The sequence below is a fragment of the Polychytrium aggregatum genome (genome assembly GCF_025602895.1).
Source record: "Polychytrium aggregatum strain JEL109 chromosome Unknown BJ171scaffold_56, whole genome shotgun sequence".
Lineage (NCBI taxonomy): Eukaryota > Fungi > Chytridiomycota > Chytridiomycetes > Polychytriales > Polychytrium > Polychytrium aggregatum.
The window spans coordinates 32,389-57,371 of record NW_026516258.1 but is presented as its reverse complement, the minus strand read 5'-3'; the positions used below and the strand labels follow the sequence as shown (position 1 = coordinate 57,371).

Here is a 24,983-nt window from a genome sequence, read left to right as displayed (position 1 = left end):
GTCCAAGAGCGACATGGTTGCAGAGACCAGAGAGGGCGCATGCAGAGATCAAAGAGGGCGATCGCCATCCTCACTCGGGGATTATCGAGGTATTTCTTTATTCAATGGACCTGGGCTTTCAAAAACTACATACATGCTCAGCTGAAACGGAACAGTGTCCCGCATTCTCCTGAGGGTAGAGTATAGGAGGTTTGCACATCGTCAAAACCAGCCCACAACGCCAGGGTCGCCCGACCTTCGCAGGCAGTGCAGTGTCGCCACGAAGGGGGAGGTGATTGAGCTTGATGTCTGATCAGTTCGGAGGCACAGCGTCGAGGGACCTACCCGAGACAATAACCAGTGCCGACCTGCCTTGTGCCTAGAAATCCCGATCCGTCAGGACCATCGGAGCGACCAAAGTCCAGCTGCAAAGAAGGTCATTGGTGAGCCACTCCGCAGCGAGACAGAAGCGGGATAGATCGCAACGGCGATTGCAACAGGCGTGCGGCGACGACTCACATGTAAAGCAGCAGCACCAGCCAACTCGAGATGACCTTCATCCAGACGGATACCATGCTCTTGCCGACGGTGGCAATCTCGTCCTTGTTGGTGTAATTGACCGAGTTCCACTGCAGGTGTACCAGTGGCGGCCAAATAAGGAGCGATAGAGCGTCGCTCGTGAGTGTTAGCATTGCAAGTGGATGGTGTGTTGAGGGAAATAGCCACTGCGCCGATTCTGCTCAGCATCGGCCGTGATGTAGAGCACTTTGGAGGGGAATGCAGGACGGGTGCGGAAGCGTGCTTACGTTGGTCAAGAGCATTGCCAGATAGCAAGCACCCAAGAAAAAGACGATGTGGAAGAGCGAATAGTTGTACTGCACAAGGAGATTGGGTTAGCTGGCGCTGCAGTCACATCCCCCATTGACCGGGCGGTCCGGGATCGATGGGCTTGGTCGCGACAAGGAGTCAGGGCGACCGCCTGTGCCTCGGTGCGCTGACGGCATAGTACACCGTTTCGACGCCTACCTGGACTCCGTCGCGTTCGTCGTCACAGCCATCGTCGTCGTCATCATCGTCAGAGGTATGGAGCTCCCGGGAAGAGATGGCACCAGCCTGGACGGCATCGGAGAGATGGTCGCGGCCGCCGACGAGGGGGAGAGTCGAGCCGTCGTCAGCGCTGCCACCGGCCATGTTCTGGGTCGCAGCGGCGGAGGTTGAATAGCACAAAGCGAGGAAGGTGAAGATGGTGCCCAGGAAGACCGTCGAGTTGGTCATCTGCTCGTTGCTGGGGCTGCACTGGCCGTTGAACTCTTCAAGCGGCTCACTCGAAAGTGCGCTGCCGATGAGATAGGTGGCATAGATGGTGACCATGGCAGCCTGGGCCAGGCCGGAGCGCGGGTTGACGTCCTGCACCGAGGGCAGGATCGACACACCCGTGGCGATCATAGAGAGAATGAGGTTGAAGATGATGAAGAACTGGTTGAGGCCGCAGCCACCCTTGCCGAACCAGAGCATCATGATCACGGTCAGGGCGATGGTGCCGATGAATGCCGAGCCGGTGATGCCGATGAGCAGCAGGAGCCACCACTTGCTCTCGGATGCCTCCCATTGCTCTGAGAGACAGGGGTGCCGCATGGCAGTTTGTGTTAGCCATGGTGACGCAGCAGACAGACGCAAATGGCGACCATGGATGAGTGCCACGCTCAACAATCGTCCGATATATCCTCGCATTGGGAATGAAGGGTCGCATACAACGACCGGGCAATGCAGACACAGCGAGGGATCCATTGCACTCACCAAGCAAATACTCGCTAAAGACATATGCAAAGTCAATGAGCAGAATGATCTGGATCAGGATGAAGATGACGGCGCCCGGCATGTCGACGACCGAGGCCCAGCCGATAAAGAACGGGTTTGGGATGAAGAAGGAGAGGATGGCGAGGCCGAGCCAGGCGAGCAGCTTGATGCCCCAAAAGCCATTCTGGAAGGAGGCGCGCCAGTCCCGAGAGGACTGGACCCGATAGAGCAGCGCGGACATGGCCAGGTGGAAGAGCGACGTTGCGAAGCAGATCCGATACACGGCGAGCACGCCGTAGCATGAGCCCTCTGGGCAGTTGAGCTTCAGATAGCCGTACGATATCGACTCGAGCTTCTTGCCGGCCCAGTCGGTGAGCAGGATCCAGGAGGTCAGAGCGGTGAGCAAGAACATGCTGGCATAGCCCAGGCGGGTGGCAATGGAGCTGGAGAGCCGAAAGGGACCGAGGAACCGGGGCGGGAGCGGATGGCCACCGCAGAGAACAGGGGTTCGGTGGGATCAGTAACGGCGGTCTTGGCATGCGGCGGGATGAGAAAGCACCCGCAACGCCCCTCTCGATGGACCGATGCAGCAGCGTCTGAGAATCAAGTCTGGCCGACCTTCTGGCTCCAAAGATGCTGAAGCAGCACTTGCAAGCTGCCTTGCCGAAACAGCATGCCTGGGAAGAACAGAAACGCTGAGTCCGCTGCAATGTATGGTGGATACAGCCGCCTGCGCGAGCAGATGAATTGCGACCTGCGCTGACGCAACAGCTGTGGGCGATGAGCCGCCGACGGGACATACCAGCTCGGTGGCGAAGCAGGATAATAGGCCGCCCATGGCAGAGGAGGCAGCGAAATGGAGAGTTCGGGCGAGGGGTGCGGGCCGGAGCGACGGTCTACGGTGGGCCGTGGATGAGTCGAGCGACGAGGGTGTTGGACGAGGACAGGGCTTGAAAGCAATCCAAAGGTCCGCCACCGGATCGAAGTTTCGGCCTTGGCCGTTGACCACGTGACTGCACTGCCACGTGAACTACACACGTGACTGCCTCGCTCCGTTGCCGATCAGATTGGACTCGACACTGACACTATGAAAAAATTTCTTGTTAATAAAATGAGCGAGAACGAAAAAACGCGCTCTCGGAGCCACCTCGGTCGGCGAGAAGAGCAGTCTCTGGCGAGAGACCCCCGAGGGAAGGCGAGAAGCCTCTCGCCGTCACACACACACACTTTGCACACACACACACACTTTGCACACACACACACACTTTGCACAAGGGAGTCAAACACCTCCCATCGACCATCCCAAGAGGGATGGCAACCCCGAAGTGGACTGCCCAGAATATGGGCGACCCGGCATCCACTGTAGAAATACTCAAGGAACAGTGCAAGATACTTACAGTCTATCCAGAAAGAAACGGGACAGTCACTTTCTGGCTTCTGAAGCCCGCTGACTGACTTGTAGGCCCAGCGGGTAGGCCATGGCATTGCACTCCTGACTTCGTTGGCAATCGAGTGGTTTTGGTTGGTTTGGGAAGCACAGTCTTGAATACACCCGGTCGATCTCCTGTGGCGATGATCGACTGGCATACCGAGATCATGTTCCTGGCTGCATTGATGTCTCGATCCCACAGCGTATGGCAGCTTGCACAGCTCCGGACAAAGTGTGGTTTCTCGATATCAAGATATTCGACCTTCTCGAGTCGCTTGGCTTCCCGGCAATGTGAGCACACCTGGGATGTGTTGAACTCGTTCACCGAGCACACATGGATCTTGGAGACGGATTGGTCTGGTGGTCGTCTCTGGTGATGGTGGAACTGCTCGAAATACTTGGCAAACCTGAGTCTCCTGGGACTGGATGCGTATCCCTTCCCTTGCTTCCACGAGGCATTCCCAAAGACAATCACCACCTCGGTTTCCTTTGGTGCCTGGTCGATGACTTGCTTGCACATCTCGTGGACGGTGCGCTGTCGCTTGCTGTGGAGATCGAGTCGCTTGAATCGCCGTCGCCGGGTCAGGCTGAAGTACAGCTGTTTCTCCAGCATGTCTCCAGTGAACACATGGTAGATGTATCGCAAGAAAGAAGGCACTCCAGGGATCTTGGGACTTGGTGTGGTGCTCATCCATTTCTGCAGACCAAGGATCTTGTGGGTGCTCTGGATCCACCTGGTCGCCTGGCTGGTGCCACATCGATGCTGGTACTCCTTGTTGGAGAATGACACGATCTTCTCGTTTGCACGCTGTGCCTTGGTCACCTTGACACCGTCTTGCTCCTGGATGGATGGTTGACCGGGTGCCCGAATGACAGCGGTGAAGATCGATCCCACACCAGGGTCGATCCCGATCCATGTGATCCGAGAGTCGTCAATGGGACCGACCCTGGTCTGGATCTTCTGCTCGGGAGTGAGCTTGGGTGTCTTGTCGTCCTTGTCCACGGATTCTGGTTTGGCATCAGGGTCCTTCTTCAGGATCTTGTATCTGAGTGTGGTGATCGAGCACCCGACCCCATCGGTGGTGATCTCGCAGCCAAAGAGCTGCTTCCCCTTCTCCCTGGCACCAAAGAGTCTCGGATCCAGCTTGAAGTTGGTCTGCCAGAAGGTCTCTTGCTTTGTGGTGCCATTGACCTTGGTCTTCAGGTCGTCCCACTTGAGACCAGTGCCAGTCTGCTATCCAAGGATCTGGTACAGTGCTGTGGTGTCGAGCTTGACATACTTGGCTCGGGCATCGCAGAGCGGGACCAAGGTGCACTGTGCTCGAGGGACATTGTGTCGCTTCTTCGTCTGGGCAAGTCGATCGGTCAGTCGCTTGATCCGCTTCGTGTTGATGGTGATCTGCTTGTCCACCTCATCACGCTGGGTCTGGAGATCTTTGAGTCTGTCAGCCCCGATGTGGTGGATGGGTTGACACATCTCCTCGTTCAGTCGCTCACGCTCTCCTTTCAGAACATCGGTATCCCTCACGAGCCTGGGAATGATCATCTTCTGAAAGACCACCATGAAGAGGGCCTCCTTCAGGTGGGTCAGGCGAGAGACCTCACTGGCCAGAATTGGTACGACTTTGTACAGGTCCTGGTGGCTTTCGTACCGAAACTCATACAACTGGTCGGCATGGTGGGCGAAGGATTTTCTCAGATCAACGAGGAGTGTCTTGGAGAGGGGATTCTCCATCAGCTTCATACAATCGTCGACGTGTGTGTGCCGTTTCACATCCTTGGGAGCAATCAGGGCCAGGTTGCAGAATCGACGGAGGAGAGACCAATACCGATCGAGAACGTGGGTCTCACAGTTGACTGCATAGGTCTTGACAGCCAAACCAAGGACCTGTGAGCCAGTACCCTTTGGGAGGGACACAGGAGGCAGGATACACGACTTTCCCCATGCACGTCGATACAGCTCATATGTGTCGAGGAGGTGCCTGTCATCTTCCGGGGTGTTCGTCCTGACACCCACTGTTCCTGTCTGCACCATATTGAAGCACTTTCGAACAAACGAAGGTGTAGTTGATGACACGGTGGGGAGGGTGATGCCCTCGTCCAAGCACCGCCTGAGATGCAGCTCCAGGAGACGAGATGCTTCGTACTGCACGTGTGTCATGGCTCGGACAGTCTCCTCGATCTTGTCGTGCAAGGCATCGTTCTTGATGATGGCGTCGAGGGTGCACTTGACGGTGGAGTAGTCGGCCTTGACTTGCTCGTTTGGGCCACAGCCAGGCAAGGTAGAGCTCCAGAGTGGCTTATAGAAACGGCACTTTGGGGTGTTGCTTCTGGCATGGCCCTCTTGCTTGCACGTGGCACATACAGGGACCTTGGGTGCTTGGCTGACCATTTCAGCGACCGAGGCAGGGCTGCTGTCGATTCTGGCTGTGCACTTCTTGGTGAAGGGCCTAACATGGTTGGCCAGGCCACAGGAGGGACACGATTTGATAGTGGGCTTCTTGGCCACAGGAGAGTCATTGGGTGATCCCGGGTCGGGATCGGGGGGTGTCTTTCTCTTGGGAGCCATCTGGCGAGAAAATAGCAGCGATGGCTGGTTCTGCCCTTGGGGAAGAAAGAATCTCCTCAAAACCAGCGCATTTTGGGCTGGCAGAGATACTGCGCAGTGGCGTCCTTGATTCAGATCCAGAAACGCATCGCTCGCTCAATCAGTCGTGGGAAGACATCTTGTCAAGGTGAGTCTTGCCTGATAGCCAAACGATCATGTCATCTCGCTGACACACAGCCACGCTTGACTAGGTTTCCAACCAGAGAGATTCAGATGGTGGTGGTTCTTGTCCGCAATCGGAGTGGAGCTTCCAACAATGATACAATTGGTCATTCCTCCACACCAATTGCCCACCACCACCGTCAATCGGCTCAAGGTGATACCAAATGCCGTCAACCGACCATGGCCGGATTCCAACTTTTGCTGCGCCACATACAACGTGACTTTCAGGTGACCGAGATGAGCAGCCGCGAGCGGGCCGGAAAAAATTGATAGTGTGATCCATCTCGACACTGATCCATCTCGACACAGATCCATCTCGACATCGATCAAACTCGATTCATCCAGCCGCTCACCATGATGTCCCAGCTGTTTTTCCGCTGCCGGTCGTTTGCGCCGGCCGTCTCGAGCTGCAATCCCCTCCTCCAACTCAAAGCCAAGGCCCTGCGCTCCCGGGCGCCCACGTTGGCCCTGTCCTTCTCGAGCTCAGCAAGCCGCTCAGCCCAGTCGGCTGCGAGGCCGTCTTCGCAGACCACCATCCCCTGGAAGCAGTACTTTGAGCTCCGAAAGTCAAAGTCCCATGCCGAAATCGCCGCCGCCGCCGTAGGTGGTTCCGTCACCTTCTTTGCCGCATCGATCTACGTCTTTGCCATCGCCGACTACGATCCCACCAAGATGATCATGGACATGGATCCCATGGTGACCTACAGCGCCGGCATCTTTGTTGCCACGGGATGCGGCATCGGCCTCTCTCTCCTCAGCGGCGGATCGATCTGGAGACTCTTTACCAACAAGTAGGCGTTTCTCGCAAGAAGTGCCCTGGTGTCGCCCTGCTTTTGGCGGTGGCATCGGCATGGCATCGGCATGGCGACGATAGAGCCATCTTGATCAGTGCATTGGCTCTGCAATCATGGACTTGCCCACCACGATGACGGGGGAGCGACCGCTGTCGTCTCGCCGCCGCGGATGCACTTTCCAACACTGCATGCATCTGACATCTGACATCTCATCTGCCTCGATCTCAACCTCGACCAACAGACAGCTCCTGAAGGGTATGGATCTGGTGAGTTAGCGCCCTTCGCATCTGCCCTGCCGGAGCAGCGTCGTCCATCCAAAACCGATCTGTTAGAGGCTGCCGGTACTGACACTTGCTCGATCTATTCCCATCCGCTTGCCAGCGCGAACGAGAATTCTTTGACCGCATCGCCAAGCACCGCCCAACCACCCAGAATACCTCGCTGCAGAACCCGATGCCGGACTTTTATGGCGAGAACGTCAAGTCGGTGGCTGACTATCGAGCCTGGCTCCGCAAGCAGCGCGCCTACAAGCTCAAGGTCGGCATCGTCCACCGTCCCCAGATGTCGTCCAAGCGGGTCCAGGCTTGAGTTGCCTCGATCGTCGATCTTCCCCATATTGCCGCCGTCCTTGCCGTGGTTGTGCTGCTTCGATCTGCCGTCGTCGTGGCGCTAATCATGGCTTGGGCCACACCGTCTCTGCACTGCATCCGCTCGGCGATCGCTGCGGCAGGGACATGCGAGCTGCTCGAACTCACCTCGCTCGGGCTTGCGGCCCGGCCCAGCCCATTCCTCCGTCTGCGTCGCCCTTGCTTTTGATCTCAATACACTTTGCGGCTCCTGGTCGTTTGGGTCCGTCGTGCACTGTTTGCAGTGCCCCATCTCATGCTGCTCGGCAGCGCCTGCACGGCCCCTCGGTGGCGGTTCGTCCGGTGTATGTTCCCGGTCGGCTCGCCAAGCTTCCCGCATCGTCTGTCCTGATCTGTCCCCAAGCTGCCCTCGATCTGTCCCGCTCTCGATCTGTCCAGCTCCGGGCTGAACATTCTCGACCTCATCCACGGACGCACCCATCCGTCTCTCGTCCAACTCCATATCCTGTGTCGTACCCAGGCTCTGCTCTGCGCTGACCTCTTCCAACAATCGAGATGAGCAACGCCACCTCTCCAGATTGCTCCGTCATCCAGGCCTGGCTGCCGTCGATTCCCTGCTGCGACCCGTCGTCCGTCATGGTCGACTGCGACTCGGCCGGGCGAGTCTTGATGATGTAGGTTCTCGATCGCCGCCATCCACCTCCTCTCGGGCCGCCTGCTGGCTTTGCTGTCGTCGCTGACCCTTTGCCTCCGTCTTTGCAGCGTCGTATCCGGCCGAAGCATAAACGGCTCTATTCCGACGCAACTAGCAACCCTGACCGAACTCCGAGTCCTGTGGGTGATAATGCTGTGGCCTGCTGTTGTCGGACATGTGGCCAATCCAAGTGAACTATGGTTGACGGGGCGAACCGGGTATCGCCATCCATCGGGCGACCATGCCCGCTGACTGGATGCTTGCGCGGACTTTGGCTCGTATTGAACATCCTCTGCTCACTTCTCGGACTGTGATCCATACCCTTGCCCCTGTCGACGGACATCTGTTGCGGTCGACCAGCGACCTCCACAACAACAACATCAACGGCTCGCTACCACGGGAGATTGGACTGCTGCCTAACCTGCGCGAGATGTACGTCGAGGCGATTGATTATCGGCGGAGCTATCGATCGGCGCCGTGGATATCGATCGTCGCTGTGGTTGGGTGTCATCGCTGCCGACGGGCGCTTTGGTCAGCTCTGTACTGACCAACATGCGCCTCTGCTCTCCACAGCTCGCTGCAGTACAATCTGCTCTCTGGAGAGATTCCCGATTCGATAGGCAACATCACCAGCCTGCAATCCATGTAATATGGTGACAGGAGCGACCCCCAAACACCGAGGCAGCTTATTCCCAGTTCTTTGTGGCGCTCAGGCCAGCCGACAGAATGTCGGCTTCCATCCGCCCAGCTGTCGTTCGATGATTTGCCCATCGCTCCTTCTGACGAATCTCGTTGTGTCGAATCACACCAGCGTCCTCACTGGGAATCAATTGACTGGGACACCACCTGCAACGCTGTCGTCGCTGGCGAAACTTCAGACTCTGTGAGTTCCGTCGTTGACTCTGTCTGCTTTGCGTGTTGGTCAGGAATCATTCCGCTCGCCTGTTCGCTGCCGAAGGACTCTGGCAGCCGCTCCATTGCCTTGTCGTATGGCGGCTGACAATACCATGCTTCGATTCCCAGGCAACTTGACTCGAACAACCTCGCGGGAAGCGTTGCCCTCGACCTGTCGTCCGTGACGAACCTGACATCGATGTGAGGCTCCCACACTTGCACTGCTTGCGCCGCTTGCCGCAGCTCGATAGTGATGATATCCGCTGACACTGCTGCATTCTGCATCTTGAATCCTACTTCCTGCACATCGGCTTTGGCCTTGTCGACACAGCGATCTCTCTGGCAACAACCTCACCGGAACCATCTCGCTGCCTCAGTGCTCTCCCGCCAATGTCAACATCTGGAACCTTGGTGGCCTGCAGTGCTCCTCGAGCGCCGCACCGCCCTTCTTTGCGGTGTCATCTCCACTGCTGTGGGTTGTAGTTGCCCTGGTGATAGCAGCCCTCGCCATCGGAGCATTCATTGTGCTCCGCAGACGCTCTCATCGCCGCTTTGATCACTCAAAGTCGACGCTCGTCACCAGGACAACCACTCGTCACGCCTACAAAGTTCTTGCAGATCCACCGCCGAACTGAAGCCTCTCAATCCCATCAGCCCCCTATTACAGTCAATCCAATAAAACACGGGACGCCTTGGTCTTTGATCATTGACCGAATAATTTGTTGCCAAATACCATCGTGCTGGCCATGGCCATTCTGCGCTATGATGCTACGCCCTCATCCGTAGCCTGAGGGATGTTGCCTCCATATTCAACGTGTCCAAGAGCACTATTCACCGCTGGCGCTCCGAGACCAGCGTGCAGGTCGATTGTGGAGACCGGAGAGCGGCTGGTGGTCATTGCTCGGAGGTGATCTGATATATTCCTTATGGCTCTGCTAGGCACATGCCATTACACACAACATGTTCATGGAAGCGGGTGTGGTGTCCCATTTCCCCCCTGGATTAAGTGTATACAGACCAAGGTTTCTGCCACCACGATGTCTTCCCACAACCTCTTTCCTATTCCTCTCGCGGGCCAGTGTAGCTCTGTCAAAAACGGTCCAAAACCGAAGCAGGACCAGTTGTCAGGGCCAGCGGTTACTTTGGTCCAGATCTTGAATATACATGCATTCTTACACTTTATTCAGAAAAAAACGGGACAATATAGCCGTTTCCATGAACAGGTAGTATGTGCTATGCTTGCGTCAAGCAAAGCCACAAGAAATAAAACAGATCACTTTGGCAGCCTCCGAGTGAAGACCGCCGGTCGCTCTCCGATCTCCACAATCGACCTGCATACTGTGATCATGTTGCGCGCCGCATTGACGTCGCGATTCCACACTGTCCGGCAGCTGGGATTCTTGCAGCTCCTGACAAAGTGGGAATTCGCAACACTGGGCGCTTTCAGATCCCCCAGCCGAGAGGGCTCCAGGCACTTGGAGCACACTTGCGAGGTGTTGAACTCGTTCGTCGAGGCCACCTTGACGCTTCCATGATGGTGATTGGGACGGCGTCGGTGGTGCTCGAATTGCTCAAAGTACCGAGCAAACCGCTGCCTCCGAGGGCTGGATGCATAGCCCTTGCCCTGTCGCCATGACGCATTGCCAAAGGCGATCACCACATCGGTCCGTATCGGGGCGTGCTTCAGGACGACCTTGCACATCCTGTCGACGGCCACTTGGCGCCTCTTGTGGCCCGTGAAGCGATGGTGACGGGCCTTCTTGCCAAGGTGGAAGTCGAGCTGCACTCGCAGCTCCGGTCGCAGGACATGGGTGAGATGGACCTTGAAAGCCTCCGAGGACGACACCTTGGGCGAGGGAGTGGTCGACATCCAGGTCTCGATGCTGAGTCGATACTTCATGGTGTTGTGCCACTTGGTGTTGGACGTATGGCCACACATGTGCTGGTAGTGGCCATTCGAGAATGAGACCACCTCGTCTTGGTGGCCCGGTGCTTGGATGACCGCCGTGAAGATGGAGCCGACTCCAGGATCGATGCCAATCCAAGTGGTGCGGTTGGGGTTTGGGTCGCCGATGTGGGCCTGGATGCGCTGCTCGGCAGTCGGAGGAGGCTCGATGGTCTCGGTGTGATCGGTTCGAGGCACAAACTTGACGAGACCGATGGTGCATCCAATGCCATCGGTGCTGATCTCGTAGTTGAACAGCTTCTTGTTCACGTCCCGCTCTTGGAAGAGGGAACTACGCAGCTTGAAGCAACTGCGCCAGAGACGATCCTGGTTGTTGATGCCGTCATCACCTTGTTCCTTGAGCTTGTCCCTGGTGAGTCCAAGGCGCTTCTTTGGACCAAGGAGTTCCCAGAGAGTGACCGTGTCAATCTTGACATACTTGGCCCTTGCAGTGCATAGAGGAACTATCGTGCACACGGCCGGAGGAGTGTCGACGGCGAGCTGCTTGGGTGCCCAGTTGATCCTGGCGGCCAGCTTGTTGATCTTGGCCTTGGTGGTGCCGAGCTCAGACTTGGCGTTGGTGAACCTCTTGTCGTCGGAGGGAATGCCTTGGGTAGTGAGCTCGTCCAGCTTGGCCTGGCGCTGCAGCTCGGTGACTCGGAGGGCGGGCATGTCACAGTCGATCCACTTGTGGACATTGTCGACCATCTTGTCTCGGGCGAGGATTCTCACATGGTGTGAGAGGCGATGGAGGGCCCGGAAGCGGTCCTGGTCGTTGCTGTACCGAAACTCGTCCAGGATGTGGCCAAACTCGGGATAGAGGAACTCGAGATCGGCCTTGGGTGGAGTCTGCCCTGGTTTCTCGAAGAGCTCGAGACAGGCCTCGATGGCTTCGTGCTTATGCTTGTTGGCTGGGAAGACGGCAGCGCAGAAGCGGCGAAGGAGTCTCCAGTAGGCCAGGTTGAGGTGGGTGGTGCAGTTGGTGGCATAGGCATTGACAGCCAGGGTGAGAAGCTGACTGTGAGCACCATCAGGCAGACGAGGGGCCGGAGGCAGGTCTGCGTGCCGAGTGGTCTGGTAGTCGCGAAAGGAATCGACCAGATGCTCGTTGTATTTCTCATTGTCCCCGGTCGGGGAGAGGGCATCGGCCTCGACAATCTTGAAGCATTGGCGAACGAAAGCAGGGGTGGACTTGGAGATGACGGGGACGGGAAGATCCTGCTCGATGCACCGGAGGATGTGCAGGTTGAGCAGCCTGGATGCCTCGAACTGGATCTGGGTCATGGCCTCGACGGTGGCCTGGATCTTGTCGCGGAGAGCGGGATTGAGACAACAGCCATCCATCGTCTGCTTGAAGCAGCTGAACTGAGGGGCGGATGACCTTCCATCCACGAGAGGGACGACAGAACTCTTGAGGGGCCGGTATTTGGGACACTTGCTGGTGTTGCTTCGCTCGTGATCGGTACCATCGCACTGGCGACATCGCTTGCCGGTACTCGAGGAAGTAGATGGACCAGGCTCGGTGGGATCGACATCCATTGGATCTGCAGAAGCAGTGGTGGTGAGCGACGGAGCAACAGACGACCAAGCATGCGTGGGGTCAGAATACGAACCAGAGACAGGCTCCGACTGTGACTTGGCTTTCTTGGGCCTGGGTGGCCGAGGCTGGCCATCACCGGTACCCTTACGCTTCGGAGGCATGGGGGCAGAGGATGCTGGGTGCCTGCCAGTGGTACTGGTCAGAGCAGAGACTTTTTTTTATCGTACAATAGCGCGATGATCAGATCAAGGCGAGATGAGGGAAGAAAGCAGCAGGGACGAAGGTGTGGCATTTATACCCGAGAGCAGGAGCCCGTCGTTGCGGGCTGGTTGGGGAAGTGACCCTGTTCAAAAATCGCCGAGAGGTTCAAGCCAGGGATTTGAGCGTGAAAATGGCGGCGTGATTGGAGGGACAACCCCAAAATTGATGGGGACTCAACCCCAAAGAAGTTCTCGATGGGATTGAAGTCGGGCGAGGCAGGTGGGGTGAAGATCACTGACCATCCTCGGCGCTCGATGCAGTCCAGGACAGCCCTTGTCTTGTGCATGCTGACATTGTCCATCACAACCACAGAGTCGTCTGGGAAGGTCGCTCGCTCAAAGAACTCGACCATCGAGTGTGTCTTGAATGATGTGGGGATGTACATGCGATGCAGCACACCAGAGTGGTTGATGGCAAATGCAGCCGAGACAGACTTGTGCTTCATGTGATTGCGCTGGCGAAGCGGAGCACCCTTCGGTGAGTATCCGTAGAGCGGAAAGGTGGTTCGTCTGATCCCTGTCTCATCGACAAAAACGAATCGCCGCGGGTCGATGGAGCGGACCTGGTCCCTGAACTGTGCCACTCGCTCATCCAGTCGCTTGGACTTGTAGAGGTGTGTTGCCCTCTTGTGTGAGAGACCTGCTCGGTGGATGGCAGTGTGGCAGAGTGAGAGTGATACTTTCCTCTGGAGGATGGACTCGAGCTTGCATCGCAACACAGGACCAGTCTGGAACGGGTCCTGTTCAATCAGGGTGCGAATGACTGGACATGCCTGCTCAAAGAAAGTGGATCTGCGAGCTGGGACTCTGGGTGGGTCATCCAGCTTGCATCCTCGGTGCCATCGATGGATGGTGCTCTTGGATACACTGAATATGGAGGCGACCTTACGCAGGCTATGGATGAGGGCGTAGCATCGCAATGCGGCGGTGCGAAAGTCGGATGTGTGGCGAATGGTCATGGCCAGCGCGCGATAACACTGGGTAACAAAATATTCGATGAATGATCAAAAACCCGGGTGTCCCGTTTTTTATTGGATTGCCTGTAGTCCACGCATCCATTGGTAGTCCATGCATCCATTCGTAATCCATGCATCCATTCGTTATCCATGCATCCCCCTATCGGTTCTTATATCAAACTCAACTGCAATCGACACCGATGTCGTGTGTCCAGGACTGCGCGCAGTGTTCCAGAGTGGACAGGATGTCTTGTTTTATTCCCAGTACTGACCATATCATGCACATACATGCACGGACCCATCATCGGGTTGGGCGCTAGGTGGTGTTAAGGATGGAGGCGAGGCAGGGTCTCGCTGACAGTGGGTTGTCGTGCAAAAGGATTGCCCTCGTTCCTGCCACCGCTGCCTTGGGCGACCCTGTTATTGTTATGCTGGGCTGCTCGGGGTGGGTTCTGCCGAGCACCTCGGCCGTCGCTCGCCATGATCTCCTTCTGGATCAAATCGCTGTAGAGTTCACGAGCCTTGGCGTTGCCCTTGTCGGCGGCACGGAGGAGCCACCGTTTGGCTTCGTTGTTGTCCTGCATGACGCCGTGTCCGCGGGAATAGTTGATGCCCATCCAGAGCATGGCATCGGGATTGCCGCCCTCGGCCGCCTTGCGGAACCACTCGACGGCCTTGACCAAGTCGACTGGAATGCCGCGGCCGTTGGTATAGCAAATCGCCAGGCTGTTCTGGGCATTGTTGTCGCCCTTTTCGGCGGCGTTCTGCAAGAACTGAGCCGCCAGCTCGTAGCTTTGACCAACGCCGTGGCCATAGTAGTAGCAGAGCCCGATGTGATAGAGCGAAGCCACATTTCCGCCCTTGGCGGCCTTGCTGAACAGTTCGATGGCTTTGGCGTAGTTTTGCTGCACCCCGAGGCCGTTCTTGAAGCACTGGCCGAGGTCATCGCAGGCTTCCACGTTGCCTTGGTCGGCCGAACGCCGGTACCACTCGACTGCCTTGGCGTGGTCTCTAGCAGTGCCGCGGCCGTAGAAATACGAGTGACCGAGGTTGCGCTGGCCCTCGGCGCTCCCTTGGACGGCAGCCTGCTTGTAGAGGACGGTGGACTGCGAGAAGTTCTGGGGGACGCCGTAGGCCTTTTCGTAACACAGAGCCAAGTTCACCTGAGCGTACGGATTGTCATGCTCGGCAGCACGGGCAAACCAGTGTGCCGCGGTGCGGTGGTCTCGGTTGACTCCAAAGCCGTAAAAGTAGCAGCATCCGAGAAGCGCCTGGCTGGGGTGGAAACCCTGGTCCGACTGCTGTTCAAGGATCTGGAGGGCATGACTTTGGTCCCTGGCAGTGCCAAATCCATAGAGCAAGCATGCCGCCGTCAGATGGGCAAGAAGCGGATCTCTTGGCGACAGCAGAGCACACCGCTCGAAAAAGCGCTTGGCGACAGCTGAGGTAGTTTGCATCTTGTCAACGTCTTGGTTCCACATAAAGTCAAGGGCCTGCTCGCCGAGGACGAATCCGTCCTGAGCACTGCTCCGGAAGCACTCCGTGGCCACCGCTCGGTTGGAGGGTGCACCACGGCCAAGAAAGGAGCACCAGCCCAGCATGTACAGCGACATATGACGCAAGGCTGGATCGGCGGATCGGCGGACAACCTCCTTCCAGTAATTGAAGCCGTCGAGGTCGCTCTTGTGGAGCCCAAGGCCTACAAAGTGCAGCCAGGCAACTTCAAAGCATGCCTCGATGTTGAGAGCGTCGGCGCTCTTTTGGAAGTACCTGGCGGCTTGGTCCCAGCGAGGGCTGTCGACAGGCATGTCGGTAGCGATGATCTGGGCCACCTCGAGAGCAGCCTCGGCATCGCCGTTGTCGGCCTTGACCTGAAGCAGACGGGGCACGTCTTGAATGGAGGTCCTGTCTACCTCTGAGTGTTGGCGCGACATGTCAACATGGATGGTCGGCAGGGTCATGGAGCGCTTGCGGTCCAATCCTGGGAATTCGACGCTGAGCCCGCCCTGGCCTGGTAAGAGGCTGGCATGGCGCTGAGCTGGGATGGACCGGCGATCTTGTGGCGCAGAGTCGTGTGAATCGATGGAGATCATGGGGCTCTGTGCCAGCATCATGGGGCTTGCTGAAGGGACCGCCTGGGTTTCCGGGACCGGCATTCGCACCTGGGGGAACGAGAGAAAGGGGCTCGGAGCTGGCAGTGCCACTGGCGAAGCAACAGCCGCAGACGCCAGTTCTTGCTGCAGCGAGGGACGAAGCGAGGGACGAAGTGAGCCGGTTTGGGTAACGGCCGGCGGTGCGGAGTAATCGCGATAGCTTTGAAGAAGCGTAACGATCTCAGTGAACTTGGGGCGCTTGTACGGGTCTTGGCTCCAGCATAGCTCAATGAGGTTCCAGATATTGTCGGGAAGGTCATCGGTGCGCTTGGGACGCTTGTGCTGCCTGAGTTGGATCTGGATCACATGCTCGCTCATCAACTGCCCGTCAATTGTCATCCACACCTTGCCGTTGTTGAGGACCTCGTACAGCGTCATGCCATAGGCATAGACGTCCGTCCTTCGGTTTGAGCCCACGGGATCCTTGCCATCCAGGCCGAGCATCTCCGGTGCCATCAGCTCGAACGTCCCGCTCGGCGCTTGGCCTTTGTCGAGAATCCTGGTGGATACGGAGGCTCGCTTGGTGTAGGCCATGCCAAAGTCAGCGAGGACAGCGTGGTATCCAGAGTCGATGAAGACGTTGTCGCTCTTGAGGTCACCGTGAACGACATTGATCTCATGCAAATAGGCCATGCCCGAGGCGACTTGGTACATGAGCTTGAGTTTCTCGTCGAGGGGACGGATCTCGTGCGGGCTTGAAACATAGCTGCGGAGCGTGCCGTTCTTCATGAATGGAGAGACCATGAATGGCTTCTCGGTGGTGTCGCAGGCGCCAAGGAGGGGAAGGACATTGGGATGGTTGAGTTTGTGCCACACGTTGATCTCGTTACGGAACTGTTTGATCTCGTCCTCGCTATGGTTGGTAAGAAGCTGCTTGACGGCGACAGGAGAGCCATAGTATGTGGCTGTGTAGACCTGACCAAAGCCGCCGTGGGCGATCGGAGTCGAGGACCAGTCAGTGACGGCCTCGGCAGGAATGCGCCAAGACTCTGGCTGGACAGATTTGGATGCTTGGGAGCAGCGCTGGAGGTTTTGAAGAAGCGGGTTGATGGCCTTTCCAATAATCTGGTCGAGGGTAGCTTCGCTGAGGGCACTCTGAAGTGCAACTGTGATGGCTCGGATCTGGTATTCATGCTGTCTGTCAAGCATGATGCCGAATTCGCCAAGGAGGCTCGTGTTGTTTTGCTCGAGAAGCTCGTTAATGCTCTGGAACATTTGGGCCTCCCTGGCCTCGTCCTGGCGGATAGCCCCGGCGAGATCGATCCTATCGAGTTTGTTTGAGGTGCCGATGGCGAGGGCGAGCATGACGCTCTGGTAGGTGCTGTCGAGCTCGTTGCTGAAGTCCTCAAGCCGCCGACGGATAGCCTGGCCCTTGAGGATCTTGTCAAAAGTCTTGAGTTTCTCGACGTCGTTCTGGTAGTAGTCGTGGATCTTTTGGTAGAAACTGCCGAGGCGGTGGATATGCTGGGCAAAGTTTGGGTCGCTGGACTGGTGCTGAGACAGTACTTGGAAGATCTCGAGAGACCTGTTGGCGAGCAGGGTCCAGCATTGCTGATTCACTTTGACGCCTTGGATAGCCTGGATGAGACGGAGAGGAATCTGGACGGCGGCGAAGAACGGGCTGCCGGGGAACTGGTGGGCCAGGCCCGTAAAGAGCCCAGCCACAGCAATGAGCGTCAGCACCATGGCAAACGGTGGGGCAGGCGTGAAAACGGGACGGTGCCCAGAGGTCCGAGTCTGGGCCAGGGAGACCGACCGTTTGGAGCAGGAGACGCTGCGACGAACAACAGGCGGCGAGGCCAGGTCGAGGCAATTTGAAGCAACTTGGGATGGTGTTTGGGGGGGGGAGACGAAAAACGGCCATTGCCGAGCACGTTGGCGAGAGTGCAAGTGTGGCCCATGAGGACCGAATGGGCATGCACGACCAATTTTGGATTGCACGCGGCGCTTGTGAGGGCGATGGCAATGCGCCGCAGGGTTGTGCGCGATCGATGGAGTCGAATGAGCCAGATTTGCAACAAAGGACCCGAAATCGAATGATGCGAAAAGCACCGACAAGGAGGGGTCACGATGAGCCGGCTGCAGCCCACAACGTGGGCAAGCGCCGAGGGCTGATTGGCTGGATGTGAGGCTTCACGACGGTGGGAAACGAATGGCTCCAAAAACTGGGCAGGAGTCGCCATCACTCGATGCATTTGCAAGTGGTGAGGATATGGATGATTCAAGGGGATAAATGGCTTGTATAGGATGGCTCGATGGATACATGTCTCGACGAACTTTGTTTCAGTCGATGGTGGGTTGGCTGGGTATGTGATAGAGGACAGGTGGTGCGAGTGGTGCGAGTGGTGAAAATGGCAGCGAGGACCAGGACAGGGTTGTTCAATCGATTGATACCTGAAAATCTCGGTGCATAATGGAATGCCATTCGCCGTGGCTGGGGATGGTGTCTGTGCAGTGGTGTCGGTGTGGAGAGCCTGGATGAGGTGCAGTGAGATGGATCAAGGCTGTGGCAGATGGGAGATACTGGCGTGAGCGAGTGGATGATGATCGATGAGAGACGGAGGAACGAAGGGAGGCAGACAACAAGAGTAGGAATGTGAAAACAGCAGTGGAATGGGTGTGGCAATCAAAATGGATGGGAATATGGACGAAATGGAGCAAAACTGAGAAGGGAAGCAAAAATGCTCCGCACAGGGATCGAACCTGTGACCTTGGCGTTATTAGCACCACGCTCTAACCAACTGAGCTAGCGGAGCAGAATGGTTTCGTCCGGGATCGAACCGGAGACCTTGAGTGTGTTAGACTCACGTGATAACCAACTACACCACGAAACCGGCCTCGCAAGAGGCAAAGGCGGAATCGCCCTGATCCGGAATCCGAGAACCACCAACCTCGAAGACTTCAGCAACTTCCACGTAGGACCTCATCAAGCAAGCATCTGGTTCAGTTTCAGAGGCATTGTCTTTGGCTCCTTCTACCTCAGACCTGCACTCTCGGCCAACGCCACTGAACTGCGAAAGTTCAGAGAAGCAGTCTCGGTGATCAAAAACAACACCACCAAGACGGACGCTCCCATCCCTTCGGTGATCATGGGCGACTTCAACACCCGCATGGGAAGAATGACCAGGGATACAGAAATATACAACGGCCGACTCAGACCACTCTTGAGCGCCATCAACGAAGGCCATTTGAAGTTTGTCGACTCATCCAATCCCTATGGCCAACACTGGACCCACGTCGCAAGGGGACGAAACACGCAAAACTCGGTCCTCGACTTGTTCTTTGCGTCCACGGCCCTTATCAACCAGATCAAGTCGGCATTGGTCCACTTCAACGATACGTGCAACTCCGACCACCGCATAGTGGCAATGGAGCTCGAGTGGGATGTTGCGAAGCAGCCCAAACGGCCACCAATCCTCGTGTGGCGGACAAAAAAGCTCGAGGACCCGGAAATGCTCGAACAGTACACGGAGGCCATACAAGAACATCACCCGACAGTCGTCGAGCAGATCACTCGGCTGGGAAACCGGCTGCCGCAAGAAGATGGACCAATGGCGTACGAAGCAGCCGTGGCCCTCGTCGAGTCAGGGTGGAATATCATCCAAAACCACATCACAACGGTTGCCAGCATCGTGATTGCAAACGCAAGAAAAACGGCCCGGTCCCACAAAACGGCTTCTGGACCCCGGAAATGGCGGATGCCAAGAGAAGACGGAACGCGGCATATCGACTGATCAACCAGCTGCCGCAAGGCTCAAGGCTGCAGCTGCGGGCCATGGCCGACTACAGGCACTGGAACAGCGTCCTGAAACAACGGATCCGGATACAAAAGCAAGACTTTTACAACTCCTGGGCGCAGTCCCTCTCGACCAAATCAGACACCGATCTGCTCAAAGAAATCAGCAAGAGGAACAAGATCAGGAGTGGCTATTTCAACCAGTCGATCCTCCCAAACGATCAGGAGAGCATGGAGCGATACCGAACGCACTTTGGTAATGTCTCCAGTCGCCACGGTGTCCAAGAGAAAAACAACACCCCGTTACCACGAGAGGTGTTGCTCAGCCGAACCAGTGCCCACGAAATCACCGCAAATGAAGTACGGTCTGCCATAAAGCACACGGGCAAGCGCAAGGCACCCGGCTCGGACGGGATCAGCGCCGAGCTCCTGCACCCGGTCACAGATCACGTCTCCGAATGGCTGTGTCAGCTTTTCAGCTGGTGCCTATGGACCGGCGTCGTTCCTCGAGAGTGGAATGTCGCCACCAACCACCCGATCTGGAAGAAGAAGGGCGAAGAAGCCGACATCAAGACCTACAGGCCAATATCGCTTCTGCAGGTCGTCCGAAAGGTCTTTGAACGAATCATTCACAGCCGACTGCAGCAGGAGATGGGCGCCATCGACATCTCCCAAGGAGGCTTCCGCAACAACAGAGGGACCCTGGACCAGGTCTTTGCACTCGACACCATTGTTAAAATGATGATGAACGACGGACACACTCCGTGGATTGCCTTTATGGACATCAAGGCCGCTTACGACTCGGTCGATCGTCAGCTGCTTTGGCCCAAGCTCGAGAACCGGAACGTCCCCGCGCACACGGTCCGCATCCTCCGTGCTCTCTTTGACGACGTGAGCACCACCGTCCTGGTGAGCGGCACCAGCTCCAAGCCATACTGGCTTGAGACTGGACTGCTGCAAGGATCGGTGCTCTCTCCCACCCTTTACAGCCTCTTCATGGACGACCTCTCACAACGTCTCCGGGCGATCGCCTCGCCACGAATAGGAGATCTTATCATCAACAACGTCATGTACGCCGATGATATGGCGTTGATTGCAAAAGATCACGCAGACCTGCAGAGCCTCATCAGGATATCCGAAGCGCATGCGGCGGAGCATCATTACATGTTCGCGCCAGCCAAATGCGAAGTCACAACGGCAGAGGCCAACCCGGCACCTGTCATCCTCAACAACACACCGCTCGAGTTTGTCCGCTCCACCTTCAAATATCTTGGGGTGCAATTCGGCCCCGAAGGCATTGACGTGGAAGCCCATGCAAGCAAGCTCAAACACAAGGCCCAGCTTCAAACCAAGGAGCTCAGAAAGCACGGGATATTCAGCAAATCCATCTACCCCGGACTGATAGTCAAGATATACAAGACCTTTGTCCGACCGCGTCTGGAATACGGCCTTGCCATCATCAATCTGAGCGGACCCACGATGAACGATCTGCAACGATGCATGATGGAGACACTTCGATCCGCCCTCAACATCCGCCACAACATATCCGGGCCGGCGATACAGGCGGTCACGGGGATATATTCCATGTCAACTCGGAAACAAGTACTGACGATCAAATGCTTCGGCCGCTGGTACGATCGCAGGGGCGACCCAGGCTTCCTCACGTCGCAGGTGCTCAGACACATTGCGGAGCTCCCAGCAAGGGATGCAAACAAAAGGATCCTCTCCAAGCTGACCGGAAACGCCACCTGGAAAGAGCTGGAACAGCAGCACAGAACCTCCCCAGAGCATTCAAGACCGGCCCTATTCGAGAAGGGGACAGGAACAGGCGTTCCCATCAAGAAGGCAATGATTATGCGCTTCTACGAAAAGGAAAGAAACCCAAGCAAGGTGATGTCGATCGCAGGCACCTACAAATGGGATGGAGACCCTATCCTGACCGCGCAGATGCCAGTGATATCAGTCGCTCAAGCCCGAAGAATGTTTCTCTGGCGGGTCGGTGGCTTCCCTCCCAAACCTGACGGAGCGTGCAGAAAGCCCGGACCCAATGGTCCCAAAATCCCGGTGAACAGGAAACATGCGTCGGAATGTGTCCGAGCCAAGAACCGCCTCGAGCAGTATGTACACCCTGCGAGGATCCCCGAAGGCATCACGTACATCGACCTTGCAATCGACGCACTCCCCAAGCTGGCTCGAGTGCCCGCAAGACCAGCCACCATCGACCAGGAAAAACTGAGCAAATGGCGTGCCAAACGCGAACGAATCCTCAACAACAGACCAGCGATCTGGCTGGATGTCGTGGCGGTGTTGGATGACATCGCAACTGAATGTCTGTCGTGGACGCCAATCCCTCGGATACGCCACGCACGACAGTAGGAGCCTGAGGAAGTAATGCCACAGGCATACATCAGCACAAGTCTGGACATGGAAGTCGGAGCTGCAGATTCCAAACTGTCACTGGATGGATGAGTTCGGCAAAACTTGACATCGCCGCAGTGACGATTGTAAAATGTCCTGGTTGGCAAGCCCACACCCAGTGCCAGAGCCCGTTGGAGACGCCTGGAGTCAGAAATGGAAGCTCTTGGAGGAGTGGAGAGCTGGTGGTTTTCTGCCTGCATTCTCTGGTACCATATAGCGACGGGGTGGTCTGGGTTGTTCTCGTTCTTTCCAACAGTTGCAGTTCCAGAACGAGGATCGAGTGTGGTGGTCGAGTCGCTGTTGTCGAGTCATTCGATGTTGCTCTCAGTCGATCAACATCAGTGATGGATATGGGACAGCACTGCTTTGTTTAGTCGATATAATAGATGTATTTACTGTCAAATATACTGTGGGACTCTGGTGGCTGGGACGGATGATGGCAGTGCGGTTTGCTTGGCTGTTCTGCTTCAATGTTCAGCGCTGCAGCTTGGTTGTTTGGGAGTGGGGCTCGGAGGAACTCGGGAATCAGGGCCACTTGCCGAGATACTTGAGACTGTCGATGGCAAGTTGGTAATCCTGTTCGGCGGACTTGCGATACCAGAAGACGGCGGTGTCGATGTTCTCGGGGACACCTTCGCCATTCTTGTAGCGGTTGCCGAGCCAATATTGTGCGTATCGATTGCCCTGTTCGGCCGACTTGCGCCACCACTCTGCTGCATTGGTGTGGTCCTGGGGCACTCCGTATCCCCCGAAGTAGCAGCGACCAACCATCAACTGTCCATACGAGTTATCTTGGTTGGCCGACTTGCTGAACCACTCGAATGCCTTCTCGTAGTCCATCGATACTCCTCGGCCATCTAAGCAGCATTCTCCGATCCAAAGCTGGCTGTCACTGTGGCCCTCGTTGGCGAGCTGCTCAAAGATACCCGCTGCATTCTTCCGGTTCATCGTGGTTCCGAATCCATGGAACACACACACAGCCATCAAGTGTCTGCACAACCAATCTCGTTCCGATCCCAACTGGCAAACCTGGAAGAACTTGCGGGCTGCGGGTGTGTCGGATGAGGCCGAGCTCCAAGCTGCCAGACACTGGGCTTCCCCAAGCTTGAACTCATCCGATTGGTTATCTCGGATGATCTTGACACCCTTCTGTTTGTCGAGCTGGGTGCCCCGGCCGAGGTAGTGCATCCATCCAACCATGAGTGTGGCGATGGGCTTGAGGACATCGTCATCCGACTTGGTGCTGACCTCCTGCCAGCGATTGAACGCAGTTTCATCGCTCTGTTCGACACCATGGCCGATGAACGAGAACCATCCTCGGAGGAACACGATGTGGAGTCGACCGTCTTCGCTGCCCTGGTTTTCAGCTTTGGTATACCACTCGATGGCTGTGTCGTAGTCTTGTTCGACACCTTCGCCGCTCTCGTAGCAACTTCCGAGGGCGATTTGAGCCTGAGGCATTCCGCCATCTGCAAGACTGCGATACAGCTCGACGGCCTTGGTGTGGTCTTGGCCGATTCCGACTTGGTTGCGATAGCACTCGGCCAGGCGAAACTGTGCCATCGGATGTTGGGCTTCGGCGGCACTCTCCAAAAGATGGAAGATCTGCTGGCGGATGGCCTCTGATTTGTCTGCAGACTGATCGATAGCGAGTTCGACTTGAAAGATCCGTGCCAAAAAATACGAGACTGATGGGTTTCCTTGGTCGGCAAGATCTTCAAGCCAAGATCGGTCGGTTGTGACTGCATCCTTGCAATGTAGCGAGAGGGTAATCTTGTCGATCGGTGTGAGCCCGAACTTCAGCTGTCCATCTGGATGACACAGTCCTGCCTTCTGGCACCAACTGTTGAATCGAGGCAGCTTGGAGCTCAGGAGAGGACGGGCTCGCTTGCACACTCGAAGGAGGGTCTTGATGGTGTTGTGATCGAGGGCAAGTTGGAAGCTGTCGTTGCAGCAGATGATAGTGAAGATGTCTGGGTTGTGTTCGAGTGAGAGCTGGTTGATATTGGGCATTGACGAGGTCGATCTGGCCACAGCTTGGGTTTGGTGGGTGGCAGATGCTGTAGTTGAAGCAGGCTCGTTCATGCTGGCCATGTTGACGGAGACTGGATGGAGACAAGTGGTGACGGAGCTGGACAGGAGACAGTGAGGGAATTTGTGTCGAAGCAAACCAAACACTGGCCATCGAACACACACACAAGCCTGGCTCGATCCGATGGTTTGCTGGCTGGAGTCGTTGTTGTATAAGTACTGCCACATACACTGCCACATACATGAAATCGATCATGGAATCGAACATCGTGTCGAGTCCTGCATTCTCGCCAAGGCAAGATGTAACAGCCATTCCATCCAGTTCCACATCGACTGCGACACCCTGGCTCCAGCTTGCTGCACCGAGCACAACCAGTTCGTCTCCAAGCATCCGTTTCCTCATCGCAACATGCTGACCGAGGGTATCAAGCAGGGCCCTCAGCGAAGATATCTGCCTCTCCCAACGAATGTCACTTCCCACCCATTGCTTCGCATACCTGCCGCTTCAACGAACTGTTATCAGCAACAAAAGTAACACAGGCAATCGTATTGCATCACAAGGATTGTAATCGTCTCCAAATGGGTGTTTACCAGGCTACACCATGTTCCTACCAAGCATCTCCTCGGTGCTTATTCTTCGACAGACTCTATGGTCCCAGATGACCGAGGCGTACACTCCCTACCTGGACGCTCTCAAGCTGGCCCATCCCGGTCTATCCAAGTCTGACAAGGACCAGTGGAAAGCCTTGGTCGACGCCATTCCGGTCCCGCATCCTGGCAAGTGCCTCTCCTTCTGCCACATGGTCCTGACCCAGCTCCGTCAGCGCTATGTCAATGCCGGCACCCGGGTCTTCTCCGACAAGCACTGGATCACCACCGAGAAGTACGCCTACGACTTCCTCGACGGAATCATCAACGAGTTTGTCGAGAGCCTGGCTTCCAATCTCGCCAAGTGTGCGGCCATGAAGGCCCGTGGTGAGAAGGTCAAGCATTTCCGCCT

General features: G+C 56.5%; 6 protein-coding genes and 2 non-coding genes across 8 annotated transcripts; 3 read left to right on the top strand and 5 right to left on the bottom strand.

Annotated features, from left to right (window-relative positions):
* Positions 1-73: 73 nt before the first annotated feature.
* BJ171DRAFT_524642 (serine incorporator/TMS membrane protein) lies at positions 74-2,804 on the bottom strand. The gene is made up of 7 exons (XM_053112604.1): positions 2,579-2,804; positions 2,395-2,453; positions 1,777-2,219; positions 1,006-1,592; positions 786-854; positions 499-608; positions 74-404 (listed from the first exon to the last, which is right to left on the bottom strand). The coding sequence occupies exons 1-7, from the start codon at positions 2,612-2,614 to the stop codon at positions 359-361; spliced, it is 1,350 nt and encodes a 449-aa protein (XP_052962563.1). The 5' UTR covers positions 2,615-2,804; the 3' UTR covers positions 74-358.
* Positions 2,805-3,833: 1,029 nt separating this feature from the next.
* Positions 3,834-4,976, top strand: BJ171DRAFT_524633 (uncharacterized protein). Its single transcript, XM_053112603.1, has 2 exons — positions 3,834-4,664; positions 4,695-4,976. The coding sequence occupies exons 1-2, from the start codon at positions 4,075-4,077 to the stop codon at positions 4,756-4,758; spliced, it is 654 nt and encodes a 217-aa protein (XP_052962562.1). The 5' UTR covers positions 3,834-4,074; the 3' UTR covers positions 4,759-4,976.
* Positions 4,875-5,597, bottom strand: BJ171DRAFT_524632 (uncharacterized protein; the record flags this gene model as incomplete). The annotated part of the gene is made up of 2 exons (XM_053112602.1): positions 4,875-5,231; positions 5,263-5,597. The coding sequence occupies 2 exons, from the start codon at positions 5,595-5,597 to the stop codon at positions 4,994-4,996; spliced, it is 573 nt and encodes a 190-aa protein (XP_052962561.1). The 3' UTR covers positions 4,875-4,993.
* A 664-nt stretch (positions 5,598-6,261) lies between these two features.
* On the top strand, positions 6,262-7,631 carry BJ171DRAFT_524623 (mitochondrial import protein Pam17-domain-containing protein). Its single transcript, XM_053112601.1, has 3 exons — positions 6,262-6,766; positions 7,011-7,035; positions 7,151-7,631. Exons 1-3 carry the CDS (start codon positions 6,330-6,332, stop codon positions 7,355-7,357), a joined length of 669 nt encoding a protein of 222 aa, XP_052962560.1. The 5' UTR covers positions 6,262-6,329; the 3' UTR covers positions 7,358-7,631.
* Positions 7,632-9,672, top strand: BJ171DRAFT_524622 (uncharacterized protein). The gene is made up of 7 exons (XM_053112600.1): positions 7,632-8,030; positions 8,119-8,190; positions 8,411-8,482; positions 8,624-8,695; positions 8,862-8,933; positions 9,074-9,145; positions 9,276-9,672. Exons 1-7 carry the CDS (start codon positions 7,912-7,914, stop codon positions 9,577-9,579), a joined length of 783 nt encoding a protein of 260 aa, XP_052962559.1. The 5' UTR covers positions 7,632-7,911; the 3' UTR covers positions 9,580-9,672.
* A 4,257-nt stretch (positions 9,673-13,929) lies between these two features.
* Positions 13,930-15,892, bottom strand: BJ171DRAFT_524574 (uncharacterized protein). Its single transcript, XM_053112599.1, has one exon. It carries the CDS (start codon positions 15,799-15,801, stop codon positions 13,972-13,974), a length of 1,830 nt encoding a protein of 609 aa, XP_052962558.1. The 5' UTR covers positions 15,802-15,892; the 3' UTR covers positions 13,930-13,971.
* A 2,588-nt stretch (positions 15,893-18,480) lies between these two features.
* BJ171DRAFT_t287 lies at positions 18,481-18,554 on the bottom strand. The gene has a single exon. It is a non-coding gene; the product is annotated as a tRNA-Ile (tRNA).
* Positions 18,555-18,558: 4 nt separating this feature from the next.
* Positions 18,559-18,632, bottom strand: BJ171DRAFT_t286. The gene has a single exon. It is a non-coding gene; the product is annotated as a tRNA-Val (tRNA).
* Between the last annotated feature and the right edge of the window lie 6,351 nt (positions 18,633-24,983).

Excerpts from the sequence above, each read along its gene's own strand:
- BJ171DRAFT_524642 (XM_053112604.1), bottom strand. The coding sequence starts at position 2,614 with ATGGGCGGCCTATTATCCTGCTTCGCCACCGAGCTG. Across the intron at positions 2,454-2,578 it reads CCTGCTTCGCCACCGAGCTG|GCATGCTGTTTCGGCAAGGC; the intron begins GTATGTCCCGTC and ends TGTTCTTCCCAG. Across the intron at positions 1,593-1,776 it reads CTTTAGCGAGTATTTGCTTG|AGCAATGGGAGGCATCCGAG; the intron begins GTGAGTGCAATG and ends CCTGTCTCTCAG.
- BJ171DRAFT_524633 (XM_053112603.1), top strand. The coding sequence starts at position 4,075 with ATGACAGCGGTGAAGATCGATCCCACACCAGGGTCGATCCCGATCCAT. Across the intron at positions 4,665-4,694 it reads AGTCTGTCAGCCCCGATGTG|TCGCTCACGCTCTCCTTTCA; the intron begins GTGGATGGGTTG and ends CTCCTCGTTCAG.
- BJ171DRAFT_524623 (XM_053112601.1), top strand. The coding sequence starts at position 6,330 with ATGATGTCCCAGCTGTTTTTCCGCTGCCGGTCGTTTGCGCCGGCCGTC. Across the intron at positions 6,767-7,010 it reads TGGAGACTCTTTACCAACAA|ACAGCTCCTGAAGGGTATGG; the intron begins GTAGGCGTTTCT and ends CTCGACCAACAG. Across the intron at positions 7,036-7,150 it reads TCCTGAAGGGTATGGATCTG|CGCGAACGAGAATTCTTTGA; the intron begins GTGAGTTAGCGC and ends TCCGCTTGCCAG.
- BJ171DRAFT_524622 (XM_053112600.1), top strand. The coding sequence starts at position 7,912 with ATGAGCAACGCCACCTCTCCAGATTGCTCCGTCATCCAGGCCTGGCTG. Across the intron at positions 8,191-8,410 it reads CTGACCGAACTCCGAGTCCT|CGACCTCCACAACAACAACA; the intron begins GTGGGTGATAAT and ends GCGGTCGACCAG. Across the intron at positions 8,483-8,623 it reads CTGCCTAACCTGCGCGAGAT|CTCGCTGCAGTACAATCTGC; the intron begins GTACGTCGAGGC and ends TGCTCTCCACAG.
- BJ171DRAFT_524574 (XM_053112599.1), bottom strand. The coding sequence starts at position 15,801 with ATGCCGGTCCCGGAAACCCAGGCGGTCCCTTCAGCAAGCCCCATGATG.